We start from the raw sequence: 12,058 nt of genomic DNA on the forward strand, positions 1-12,058 counted from the left end.
CTTGCAGTCAGCCACCCAGCGCTGCTCGGCCATTGTCCGTTTCCATTGTCGCGCAACTGTTTCCGGCAAAATCGACTCGATAACTACTGGCCCCATTCCCTCCATCAGACGTAGCCACATGCGCAATAATGGTACTACAGTTGACATATTATATATATATATAATATATATATAATATATACATCACGGGGAGATGAGCAAGTCTATGCCAACGCCAAGTCTATCAATACAAAGATTCATCAAAATCACCTCCCACTCCCGCCAACTGTCTTCATCACGCCGCCGCCGCCTCTGCCATCAGCACCCCAGACATTAATAACCTCCTTCTCCGCATGCGCGCCCTTGCTGCTCGCCCTCGTCCTCCTCGTCCTCCTCCCTCTCGCCGTCCTGCTCAGCATCTCAATGCCCAGAATGCCTGCCGCCATCCCCGACAGGTGCGACGCGATATCCACCCTGAGCGTCCTGGTCCTCCCAAACGCCGCCAACTGCAGCGCCGCCATCAGGGCCAGGAACACGATGCCGTGGACCCCGTCCCGCGGCAGTCCCAACACCTTGAAGCCGTCGGTCCTGTGCTCCCAAAAGTACGCCGAGCACAGGCCCAGGGTCGCGCCCGACGCCCCCAGCGACGTCACCGTCAACCACCCCCTCAGCGTGTACGTGACCAGGCTGCCGAGGAAGCCCGCCGCTCCGCAGCCCAGGTACAGCGTGAGGAAGTCGGCGCGGCCGAGCTCCTCGTGCAGCGCCGTGCCGATGAACCACAGCGGCACCATGTTGACCAGCATGTGGCTCAGCCTGGTGTGGGAGAAGACGGCGGTGAACAGGGTCGGCGGCCTGACCGTGGCCACGACAAAGATCATGTACTTGTTGAACAGGGACCACAGCGGCGGCACGCGCCAGCCCAGGAAGACGAGGGCATTGAGGGCGATCAAGGTGCCGACGGTGGCGTGGGCCGTGGAAACGTCGCGCAGCAGCCGGTACCGCGGCATGGGCTCCTCGTACACCGTGGCCACGGCCGCCATGAAGCCCAGCACCAGCGCGACGACCGTCGCCGACGGGAGCACGCGCTCCCACGTCTTCATCTCCGGCGGCGCCTCCAGGCCCGACTGGGCCTTTTCGTAGTACTCTGCCACTTTGGGGTTGGTGATGGCCCGGCTGCCGTCTTCTCGCCGGGCCAGGGGGACCCGACACCCCGACCTGCTCCTCCGCTTCCCTAGCCAGCCGCTCCTCCTCGGCAATCTTGTCCTTGGCCTTTTGTTTGGCAATGTTGCGCGCCCGAATCCGGTCAAAGGCGCCGCGGCCGTACACCGGGTCCGCCTCGGGGCCTGCGTCCTCACCCTCGCCCTCGATTCTGTCCCCCGACGCCGACGCCGCCCTCTCTTGTGACTCTCGCTCCTCCACGTCCCGGTCCATCTGGTTCAGCTCATCCTCCGCCCTCAGCCCGGCGTTCATAACCTCGTTCACCGGGACCTCCTGCCGCAAATACTCCAGCCCCCTGGCAATCAGCGCCTCCGGAAACTGCGCCGTGTGAGCCGCAAACGCCGGGTCGTCCAAGGTGCCCGCCACCCGCCGCCCGTGCAAGATGCGCAGCAGCCTGTTGCCCGCGGCCGCCGTGAGCCCGGCCCCGAATATCCTGCCGATTTCCTCTTCGGAAAGCTCCCTGGCGCCGAACTGCAAGCCCGCCTGGTCGCGGTAGTCGCGGGGCAGGTCCTCGTAGTTGCGGATAACCTTGGACGAGGAGAAGAGCGAGCGCCGGCCGTGGAACACGCCCAGCGGGCGCGTGTACGCACACAGTCTAGGTGTCTGCCACGACCTCGGGGGCGCGTGTGCAGTCGGCCGCGGATACACGCCGCCCGATAGACATCGTACGCCGACCGAGCTGTCTGCTTTGGGCGGCATCCTCGCCGTAGCCGCGACTCGTCGTCCCGCCGCCCTCAGGAACGCGCAAGGCGCCGGGTAAATAGTGAACACGTTCATCTCGTAGGAGGCAACGAAACCACAGGAGACGCCTGCTGCACGCGGTCGTGCCCTTCGAGCCGCACGTAGCGAGGCTGTTTAAGCATCCAGCCGTGGGAGTTGAGGTCCCGGAAAAAAAAATGGCAAAGAAGCTTCGGCTGTAGCACCCCCTAGTTCGCAACCCCGGCGCCACAGTTGCATGCCACCCCAGCTGCCTGGTCGTTTTGCCCCTCCAACATCCAACATCATCCGCGTAAAACCTGCCGCACACGCACTCTCTCTCCCTCACCTCTCGTCATCTTGAACCCTTTCAACGCCCCCTCTCGGTAAATGTGGAAAATAACAGTATTGCCGTGTCCATCGAATCCGCTCAGTCAGCCATGTCCGCCGACACCCGACCAATATCGCCGGGCCGCTTCGCCACGGCCCTCAAGGACCTCTCCGTCCCCATGCTGCACCTAAAGGTGCTCGAGATTCGCAACTCCATCGCCCACCTGCAATACTCCAACGACCAGCTGAAGCCGTTCGCCGAGGGGTCGGCCACAGCCCTCGGCGACGAGGCCGCCCAGGGCCCGGACCAGGACTGCGTCGACGCCATCAGGGAGAACGAGGTGGTGATTGAGCGCATGGCCGAGCGGATAGCCCTTATTCGGGCCGAGGTGGAGGAGCGAGGCGTGAGCTGGGCCGAGTTTCAGAGCAAGGACGAGGTAGAGGCGGCCGTGGACAAGGCGAAATCAGAAGCGCAGGTGAATGGCCACGGGCACGGGCACGGGCAAGGGCGCGGGACGCACTCGGCGTGGACCGATGGCACATTTCAGACTGGTACGATACGGGATGGACACATCCATATGGATAGTCAGCCTCGTCCAACAGCAGGGAGTGGGGACAATTCAGGTGGGAGGTTGAACGATGAGGAGCTGAGGCAAGCAATCGAGGAGCGGCTGCGAGATCTAGGTAATGATGGCGATGGCGATGGCGGTGGCGACGACGGTGGCATGCACCTGTGAATGGGACATTCCCCCGCACCCCGACTTGCATCGCCGGCGTTGTTTGACAAAGGGAAATGGGTTTGCGCTTCTTTGTACGAATGGGAAATGTTGTTGAGGCAATTGAGATACAGGTTGATTTACGGGCGTAACGGCATCTTCAAATGTCAAAATATCCAGTTTGTTTGTGAGGTGGTTAACGAAATTTGATTGTCAGTCATGGCATTGATATGTGGCAGCCATCAAGACGACGGCTAATAATACAGGCTATCGTGCGCAGCACCATGGACCTCTGTAACGATGTATTAATGCATATACATATATAACTAGTCCATCTTGTTGAAAAGAACATATATACAGGCTAAACGCGCGCCGATCCCATGAAAGTCCCCATGCTGTACAAGGCAATAAAAGTAAAACTCCGGACAATTCGCTCCCTTGATGCAATGAAGGCAACTCGAAATATGAATGCTATGAAACTCCGATATGGTCCAAAACGGGCATCGGTTGACGCCGCAAAACTCGAATGTGTCAAAGGAAAGGCGTCTAGTCCGTGTCATCTCCTACCGGAGAATCTACCCAGACGTTGGTCTTAGTTCTGGTAGACTTTTGTCGCTTGGACTTTCTTGATAGCGTGCGAGGGTTGCCACTCCCGTCTGTGCTGGGTATCGTTTCCAGCTTCGGTCTCTGAGCAGCAACATGTCCCAGCGTGCTGCTGGTGTAGCTGACCGTTTTTGATATTTGTGCTGACGGAACAGTGTCCTCGTCAGCATCAGATTCGATCCCGGGAGGTACTGCCACGGGCATACGAAGACGACTACGGCGTCGCTCAAAGGGGTTGTCAATGGAATCGTCGGAGTCGTTGAATGACAGGCTGCGGCTCCGGGTATGGCCCACTGAGAGGTTACTGCGGGTGGTGAAGAGAGACTCGATAAGCTCGACTTCAGTCGGGTTGCTCTCCTTTCTTATTCTCTCCTTGGCCATCTTCTCTTGCAACTTGCGCCCCAAGTTGCCTTCGTCTCCTATCAATGTCCTCCCACTTGACTTGCTTCCGGAACTGACAGCACGCGAGACAGGAACCTTGCCTTCCATAATCTTGGCTGGTGGGGGGGGTTGCAGCATCCATTTGCGGGCGTCCTTGTGGGGAGGTTTGCTGCTGACCACGGGTGGATGATAATCATTAACAGGGGGGTTCTTGGGAGACAGATAAAAATCGCGGCGTTCCTGTTCCGTTACTTCCTTTTCAATTCCCAAGGTAGACTCGATTAATCTTCCGGCAGAGTCGCGAGCTTTTGAAAAGGCGTCCATCAACTTATGTCCTGATCCGGCTGATCCTGGGCCAGACCACTGGCCCCAAAGTTCCTCGTCTTCGCGTTGGTACCCCCGCCGCCGATTCCAGTCCTCGGACAAAGTGTCATCTTGCGGCATCGCCGTCATACTATCACTGAAATGCGTTCGACTATCACCAATATTTGTGTGTTCAGACATGCTAGGTGCCACACTCTCCCTGCCTGAGCTAGTTAAACCCCGTTGACTGGAATTCTTGCTCACAGACTTTTTTGGCAAGCTCGGACCCATGCTAATTTCCTCTTGCCAGTACGGATTCGTGCTAAAAGGTGACGGATGCCGGTACAAGCCGGGCTGTTCCGTCTCCAACTTGGCCTTGTCTTCCCTCTCCTTCTTCGCCTGGGCCTTTGCTTTTTGTCGATGACGGACTTTGGAGCATGGTGTGCAGGCGAGGAAATAGAAGACGGCCGACTGGAAGGCGACGGGCAAAGACATGACGTCGATTGATCAGGGGATTCCCTTCATCAAGCCTGTTTTCCAGTTAATGTCTGGCGTTGAGTGTACATGAAAGGCCGGACGATCCGTATCGCCAAAAAAGAAAAGAAAAGCGGCGGGTCGCGGTGAGGGCGGTGCAATTACGGAATATCCTGTGATGCGAGGTAGTCGGGGGAAATATAATGATACACAACAGGCGTTGTAGGCGGCAAGCTCGGTTACGGTGCCAGGAGGATGCGCGAAGAAATAAGAAGATTCACAGAATCGAGGAGTAGTAGAATATAATTAGAGCAGGCGGTGTTGTTGGCTTTCAGCTTGACTGGAATGGAAAACGCAAGCGGCGTAATGTCGAAGAGAGGAGGGCAAGGGGGTCCTGAAGTCGAGAAATGAGGTTCGACGTTAAGGGCGTCTTGGTGAGCAAAGGGGGCGAGAGAGAGATTGAGGCCCAAACCTGGATGGACTAGCCAAGTCAGGAAATGGCGCCGAGAAAAGCCAGTGCAAACGGAAGAGTTGAAGTTTAGACAAAGAAGAGAAAATGGGCTTGTTAGGCGGTGAATTGAGGACCAGAAATGGGTAGAAGGAAATGAGGAGATGGAAACTGCCGCCGGAGAGGTAAGGAGGATGGGAAGCAGAGGGGAGATGCGCGCCGAGGTGGGAGGATGGAAAGACGCACCCGGACGGACACAGGCTGTTTCGGATGGGGGAGACCGGCAGGCACAGGAACCGCTAAGCGGCCAGTCCAGTGAGGCAGTCAGCCAGTCACACTTGACCAGACAGACAGACGCGACGCCGCACCACTACACAGCACACATCACGCCTGGATGGGTGAGTGGATGGCTGGGAGGGCTGGGAGGGCTGAAGGGCTGGAAGGCCAGATGTGACGGAACGGGGTGGTGATCAATTTGTGGCATTGACCCGGCAAAAGCCAAGCCCACGCCGCTCTCCAAGCCAGCGAACACGACGATGCGTGTAAAGGGAGGCGAAGCGTCGACGGCGTCAATGGTCCGGACGGAGATGCCAGCCAACATTGAATGAGTGAATGCACCCTGCACGCGAGAGACGCATTTGGCGCACCCAAAGTGCAGAGAGTGCCTTGTCCATCCAGCCTAAGCCCAACTAGGGATCCGTCGATTCTGCAGGTGCGAGATGGCGTCTGAGATACGGAGCATTGGAGACTCAGGGGCGTTTCAGCCGGGCCTTTAGCGTGCGTGGAAACAAACGGGTTTGCAACGAGGCCTCGTGGGCCTGGCTGGGGTTGACGGGTCTGCCGTGCTTAATGTTGTGATGCACCATGCAACATGCAGCAGTTCATAATGATGATGATGATGATGATGATGATGATGATGTTGTCAACGTCCATGTTGGGTCGGTGATTTGCCGCAGCACTTTGCAAGCGCCTAAACCGAGCATTGAAGGGGCCAGGCGGAGCAGCCAGTGCCGAGCACACGGGCAGCGTCTGGGTGCAAGCCCGAGAAATGGCCTAGTAGCTTTGGTGGCTGCCACAGGCGCAGAGTCCACACCTGCGCATCAACGCAGTCGTACGGACCGTCAACTTGGGAGCTTGCATATGCGTTCACCAAAAGCGCGCTGCACATTTAAAAATCAAGACGAGACGGAGCAGCGACAAAAGCAAAGAGTCGTTCACAAGGCAAAACAAGAAAAATCGTCGACTCACTGCAAACGTACTAGTAATACCAGGTACTGAGAAACCTCGACGACGGATGTGATTGGCTGAGCAAAAACCGCAGAATCGCAACAGCCACACGTAGTCTATGCGAGATCCGGCGCCCTGTCCAGATGCTCGCAGCAAAAGGCAGCACGGTACCGAGTACTCCGTACAGCCAGATGATTCTCGACAGGCTGACGCTTTCGAAAAATAAAATGACAGCAAATGCACAATGCGTCTGACGGGAGGAGGGGTGCGGGGGAGCATGCCATCTCTTAAATGCACGGCACAGTCTCGAGTCGACAATCATCCCGTTGGTTGCAACCAGACGGTATCTGAACTTTGAGTGCAGCTGGTGGCACATCACACCGCGTTCTTCCGTCCCCACTGCCCGCCAACTGCCGATTCTTTCTTCTAGAGCGAGCGTGGACGAGGTCAAGTGCTCTCTTCAGAAAAGCCTCGCCTTTTATCTGCTTCATCTTTGCCAGTAGAAATGGCCACGGGCTTGGTTTGCGTTTTCTGCAATGGTCACTCTCCTGAGAGCTGGCCAGACCAACGAAGCCAAACACGTTGGTCATTGTGTGGCCCAGCTGTGGCCCAGCTGTGGCGCTGGGGGTAGTGGATCCCTCTTAGACCAGACTCTCCAATGCTAAGTGGCGTCCACCAGTGTCAGGTGTCAAGTCCATCCGCCAATTCCATCCCACTGACGTCAACTGGTTGATGCACGATCTGAATGCGAAATCAGGTTGTACCTATATCAACGACGCTTGGAATACGTGTCTCCTTCCATGATCCTCCTTGGCTACCTGTAATTGCTGTTGCATCTCTCCGCAGTTCGCGCCAGTCCGAATAAGTACCCAGGACGGAGCATACCGAGTATATTGAAAAGAAACTCAATTTCATGCCGCTTTGCGGAGTACCTGGCCCTAAAATTGCTACATACACGCACAAAGACCCCCTCACCAATGCTCCCTTAATCGCATGTCATGTACCATTGAAGGTCCAGCGACTCATCGTCTCAAATTCCATATTCATCCCCATCGTCTTTTCTTTTTCTTTTTTTTTTTTTTTTGGTTCTTTTTCAATTTTCTTTTTTGGTTGGTCTTATAATTTGGCAGGGCCAAATCGAAGCAGGCTCGGAAGTCGTCAAAAGTTCGAATTCAAACATGCAATATGATGCCCTGCCTGAATCACAGCTTCTGCTAGACGGGGGATTTTCCCAAGGCCTCTGCTTCCATGCAGCGCCCGTCTTCCCTGTACGTAAAAAGATCAATGCGACTTTTTGTGATCCGTCACGTTTCGCTGGTCTGCAGAATACAACCACTTCAAACTAAACAATGAAAACCCGTGAAATGAAAAAAGTTGACAGCTGTTGGGCCAACAGATGGTAGTAATACAGGGTCAGAGTACATCTCGTGATGGCCTGGGCCCAAAGGAGAAGAAAAATGTTTCAAGGAGGCTGCGGTATGCCACTCGACTAGGATTGAATGCCGCAAGGCATTTAGACATCCCACTCCTCTTCTACTTCTTCGGCTGCATCGTCATTGAGTGCCGAGAATGCACCGAAGCTCTGTGAAGCACCAGACTTGGATGTCAGCTTTGGTGCAGGAGCAGGCGCAGGCGCGGGCGTGTCCTTCTTGGACTGAGCAACTGGCTGCTTGGACGTCTCGTCCCCTGACTCGCCGCTCTTCTTGCTCTTCCGTGAAGACTTGGCCGGGACAGTGCTCCACTCGTCAGCCTCGTTCTTTAGCATTTCTAGCTGTTCCTCCTCAGAGGGAAGCGAGGAAATCCACGAGTCCCCGGCCTGTGCCGGTGCCTGCTGGCTCTTGATTTCAGCAGCCGGCTTTTCCATGGTATCCAAGGGCTGGTGGAAAGCCTTTTCATTGTTATCGACGAGCTTGGCACCGGTTCCATTGGGGGCACCTTTGGCCCAGGAGCTATCGCCGTTGGTGGACTTGAACTGGGAGCCATCTTTGGCTGGTCGCCCCTCGGCAATGCGTGCAGTTCTTCGCTGCTTCTCTTCCAAGGCCCTGCGCTCCTTCTCTGCCTCTTCGCGTGCTTGCTTGGCAGCTTCAGCCTTCTTTCTGTTTTGCCGCTGTTTCTTGGTTTCGGTCTTTTGGGGCGCCTTGGTTGCCTTGAGCTTCTCCTTCTGCTTGTCCGTATCAGTGATTCGCAGAACCGAAGGGCCAGCAGCAGCAGGCTCAAGCATATCACTGACGCCCGAGGCATCCACGGCGCGAACCTCGGGGGACTCCTTGGGAGACTCGACGGGGGACTCGACAGGGGAGCGATCATCATCGGCCTCGGCACCAGTGTCCGACGGCTTCTCGTCGACAACTGCGGTATGCATCTGGTTGGCCCTGGACTGCTTAACGGACTTTTCCTTCTGCTTTCCTCCTTCAGCCTTGTTGCTGAACTTCTTGCCTTCTTTGGCCTTGGACAACTGTTTAGCGAATTCGCGGTTATCCACACCGTCGTCTGACGTATCGTCTACGGAGGACTGAGGGCGAGGGGCAGGCTCTGGAGCATGGGCTCGAGCTTTGGCCCTGGAGGCTTCCTGAGCCTCTGAGGTGTAGGTCTCTTGGCGTTGCTTTTTCTTTCTATCCTCCCTGCGTGGCTCATTTTGTTGAGGCCTTGCGTTGCGTGGGTGATTGGCCGCTGCCCTTCTGTTGGCCCTTCTGGTAGAAACATGATAGACGGCAACGCCAAGGCCTAACAAGGCGGCATAGGCGGTAGCAGTATACATGTAGCTCATGTTGTCCGAGTCGGCGGTCATGGTGTGCGATGTGAAACCAGCAGTTTCAGGGCAGCACCGTAGGTATGTTGGGAAAAGAGCTCACAGAATGTAGTAAGCAAGACGATTCCGGCTCGAAAGTCGATGGCCGCCAGGGATCAGAGGCCTGGGAGAGGCGCTCAGAGGAGAGGTCAAGGACCGGGCGCACGATGTAAAGTCGGCCCGATCCAGAGAGTGATGGCAGTAACTGCTTGGGCCCAGGAAAAGTGATGGTTTGGCGATGAAGGGCGATAAAGGACGATGCAAGGTGTCGCAACGGTATCGAGGGGGTAGTTGGTTGATGGCAGAAGTTGTTCTGCTCTGGCAAGGTGATGGAGGAAAGGAGATCAGGGGTGGTGGGGTGCGGCAGTGCGTAGACTAACAAACGAAAACCAACGGGCTATGTATCACAGTAATGTAACACGAACAAGTAGGAAACAAAGGGCCAGAAATCAATTGGGAGGTGCAAAAGGAGGAAGAGAGAGAAGAGAGTCTGAAGAAAAGTTGGGAGATGATAAAGAGGGCAGTGTAGAGAGGAAAGTTGAGAAGGGAAGTCAATCTGGTGGGACAGTCAGTGGAATGGCCAGATGTCAATTGCACTTTAGCCTGCATGTGGATTGGGCCGATCTGGTTGGCCAGCTACTAGTACTAAGCAGCACTTCTCAGGTCCAAGTACGGGAGTACCTTGGGTACCTAGGAACTCAAGTACCCGGGGCCCCCGTGCAACTGTGCACCCAGCTTTAGAAGACATGAGTACGGAGTAGAAGTCTACCTTTTGACAGCACAACATTTACTCAAGTGAACTGCGACACTGCATGTACACGTAAGGAAGCATAAATACCTGGCCAGAATTAAAGGGCATAGTATAACACATAGATGTGAATACCACTCCGTACTTATGTGCCTGGGCACTCCGGAGTACATACATCCGCTTGGCCAAATGTCGAGTTGTGGCGACGTTGCCAAATGGGTCTTGGCAACACTAGAAAGCTGCCAATGCAGGCCCTGAACGTTTTGCCAGCGTGCAGGTAAGTACCTGGAGGTACCTAGGTACCCAGGCACCCCCAAGTACATGTCTCGCGCGGCTCTTGTTTCTACAGCACTACTCAAGTTTAAGAAGAGAGACATTAGTTTTCATAACCTTTCGCAGTGAAAGGCAGGCGAGAGAAAAAGAAAAAGCTATTTTACAACACAATTTAACGAGAAAAAAGGTGTTAAGTATATTTATACGAGGCAGGTCCCAAAGAGCATTCAGGCCGGACCCCGTCCATTTTCATCGCCTAATTCCCCCCTCAAACATGAATCCCGCCCATAAACTTAATTTTGCATGGCGAGACTCTTCGGCACGAGTTCTAGCCAGCAAGGCGCGAATTACCGGCCGATGACCGGTATCGCTCTTACAAACTTACGGACCCAATGCAAGGCGCCCTAGACGCAGCTGCTTCAGACTAACGCATCTTTGCATCCAACGCAAATTGATCATTTGGTCTATTGGCGCATTGTCGCTCACCTTTGTAGCGCGTTACGTAGCCAGCATATACCTACTGGCTTATTCGTCTCGTATGAAAAACACACTTGGCAGAATTGTCCGGCCCATAAGATTCGCCAGCTTAAACCCAGATCAATAACGTTACGTATTATTACTTTTTTTTTTGACCTGCCTGAATAATTGTGCAAGCACTACATCAGGTAAGGCCCAGTGAGTGATAGCAACATAATGTGTCTGGCCGTACCCAAGCCAGAGAACCGCAACAGACCACGTAATTTCTTATTAACGCGATAATGAATCACTGATTCGGCTAGTGTGTCTGACGCATCGCGATGCGTGTACTCGTAGTATATTACGTGATTAGTTACGGTTCCTTAGCCTAGGTACGGCTAAAATACAGTGTTATTAGATGTCTTGCATCTAGCCCTTTTTTTTTAATCAACTTGATATATAAAATTAATGTAAGCTAGCATCGACGCCAGAAATTATCCAGACGACAGTTTTGATAGAGTCTGCATATTGTCCTTAATTTCTTGCTTAGTTTCTCTACTAAATTCCACTGACAATCTACACCTTAACGCCCCCCTTTTTTTCTCCTTTCTTCTTTAGACAGTCTCGTTCTAGATATTCAGTTCATAAAGAGTTCGAGGTACGTGTGCGAGATTTGGAGAGACTTTCACGGGGATTCTGCTACAAGGCCAACACCTTCTCCTAGCGATCAATAGCATCAAATTCATCTTCAGGGTCTACTTACTCTTCTTGCGGCCAATGCGTCCTCGACCTCCACGCACTAGACCGCATGCAGCCCTACACAAGAGAAATTTAAAGTCGGGGGCTGCAATCTACATACGCCGCTTCATCGGGGATTCTTACAGCCACACAGCCTAAATATTCGTACAAGCGCCGTACGTGGGGCCGCCGGCCAGTTCGGTGCCGGATCGGATCATCAGTTGCGGCAGCTGCCGGCTGGCTCCACTCGCGCCGACTGGTAGGCCGTGAGCTCCCGATTACCAATGTTGCTGGGCAGAGACTTGGCAAACCCGTTTGTTTCGGCACACTCGCATTGGTTCTGTACGGCTTACCTTGGGCTGGGGCTGTCCACATGGTCATCTAGCTCCGCCCAACACTGTTTTTGTCGCCAGGGTCGAATCCGAAAGTGACAGCAATTATTGACTGGGGCAGGCCGGGTTGTATCCCGTCCTACTGGGAGTATTTGTAACACGGTTACACGAGGGCTTTGATCACAGGACCTAGGGTAAAGACCCTCACCGACTTATTGTATTTATAGAGACCTTTAGTTCCTCAAGGACTTGGAAAACCAAGGACCATTGATACCAAAGACTGTCATTGGATGAATTGAGCTATTGACTCCAAGCCCTCACAGAGCCCTTATCACAGTATTGACGCTG

At 54.5% G+C, this 12,058-nt stretch overlaps 5 protein-coding genes across 5 annotated transcripts; 2 read left to right on the forward strand and 3 right to left on the reverse strand.

Moving 5' to 3' along the window:
• Positions 1-399: 399 nt before the first annotated feature.
• Positions 400-1,974, reverse strand: J3458_003026 (uncharacterized protein; the record flags this gene model as incomplete). Its single annotated transcript, XM_007811917.2, has 1 exon — positions 400-1,974. One exon carries the CDS (start codon positions 1,972-1,974, stop codon positions 400-402), a length of 1,575 nt encoding a protein of 524 aa, XP_007810108.2.
• Positions 1,975-2,223: 249 nt separating this feature from the next.
• J3458_003027 (uncharacterized protein) lies at positions 2,224-3,225 on the forward strand. The gene has a single exon (XM_007811918.2). It carries the CDS (start codon positions 2,334-2,336, stop codon positions 2,958-2,960), a length of 627 nt encoding a protein of 208 aa, XP_007810109.2. The 5' UTR covers positions 2,224-2,333; the 3' UTR covers positions 2,961-3,225.
• A 260-nt stretch (positions 3,226-3,485) lies between these two features.
• J3458_003028 (uncharacterized protein) lies at positions 3,486-4,721 on the reverse strand (the record flags this gene model as incomplete). Its single annotated transcript, XM_007811919.2, has 1 exon — positions 3,486-4,721. One exon carries the CDS (start codon positions 4,719-4,721, stop codon positions 3,486-3,488), a length of 1,236 nt encoding a protein of 411 aa, XP_007810110.2.
• A 591-nt stretch (positions 4,722-5,312) lies between these two features.
• On the forward strand, positions 5,313-5,618 carry J3458_003029 (uncharacterized protein; the record flags this gene model as incomplete). The annotated part of the gene is made up of 1 exon (XM_066117532.1): positions 5,313-5,618. The coding sequence occupies one exon, from the start codon at positions 5,313-5,315 to the stop codon at positions 5,616-5,618; it is 306 nt and encodes a 101-aa protein (XP_065977318.1).
• Positions 5,619-7,153: 1,535 nt separating this feature from the next.
• J3458_003030 (uncharacterized protein) lies at positions 7,154-9,697 on the reverse strand. Its single transcript, XM_007811920.2, has one exon. The coding sequence runs from the start codon at positions 9,161-9,163 to the stop codon at positions 7,889-7,891; it is 1,275 nt and encodes a 424-aa protein (XP_007810111.2). The 5' UTR covers positions 9,164-9,697; the 3' UTR covers positions 7,154-7,888.
• Positions 9,698-12,058: the final 2,361 nt, after the last annotated feature.

The sequence above is a fragment of the Metarhizium acridum genome, assembly GCF_019434415.1.
Source record: "Metarhizium acridum strain ARSEF 324 chromosome Unknown scaffold_13, whole genome shotgun sequence".
Lineage (NCBI taxonomy): Eukaryota > Fungi > Ascomycota > Sordariomycetes > Hypocreales > Clavicipitaceae > Metarhizium > Metarhizium acridum.

Excerpts from the sequence above, each read along its gene's own strand:
- J3458_003027 (XM_007811918.2), top strand. The coding sequence starts at position 2,334 with ATGTCCGCCGACACCCGACCAATATCGCCGGGCCGCTTCGCCACGGCC.
- J3458_003030 (XM_007811920.2), bottom strand. The coding sequence starts at position 9,163 with ATGACCGCCGACTCGGACAACATGAGCTACATGTATACTGCTACCGCC.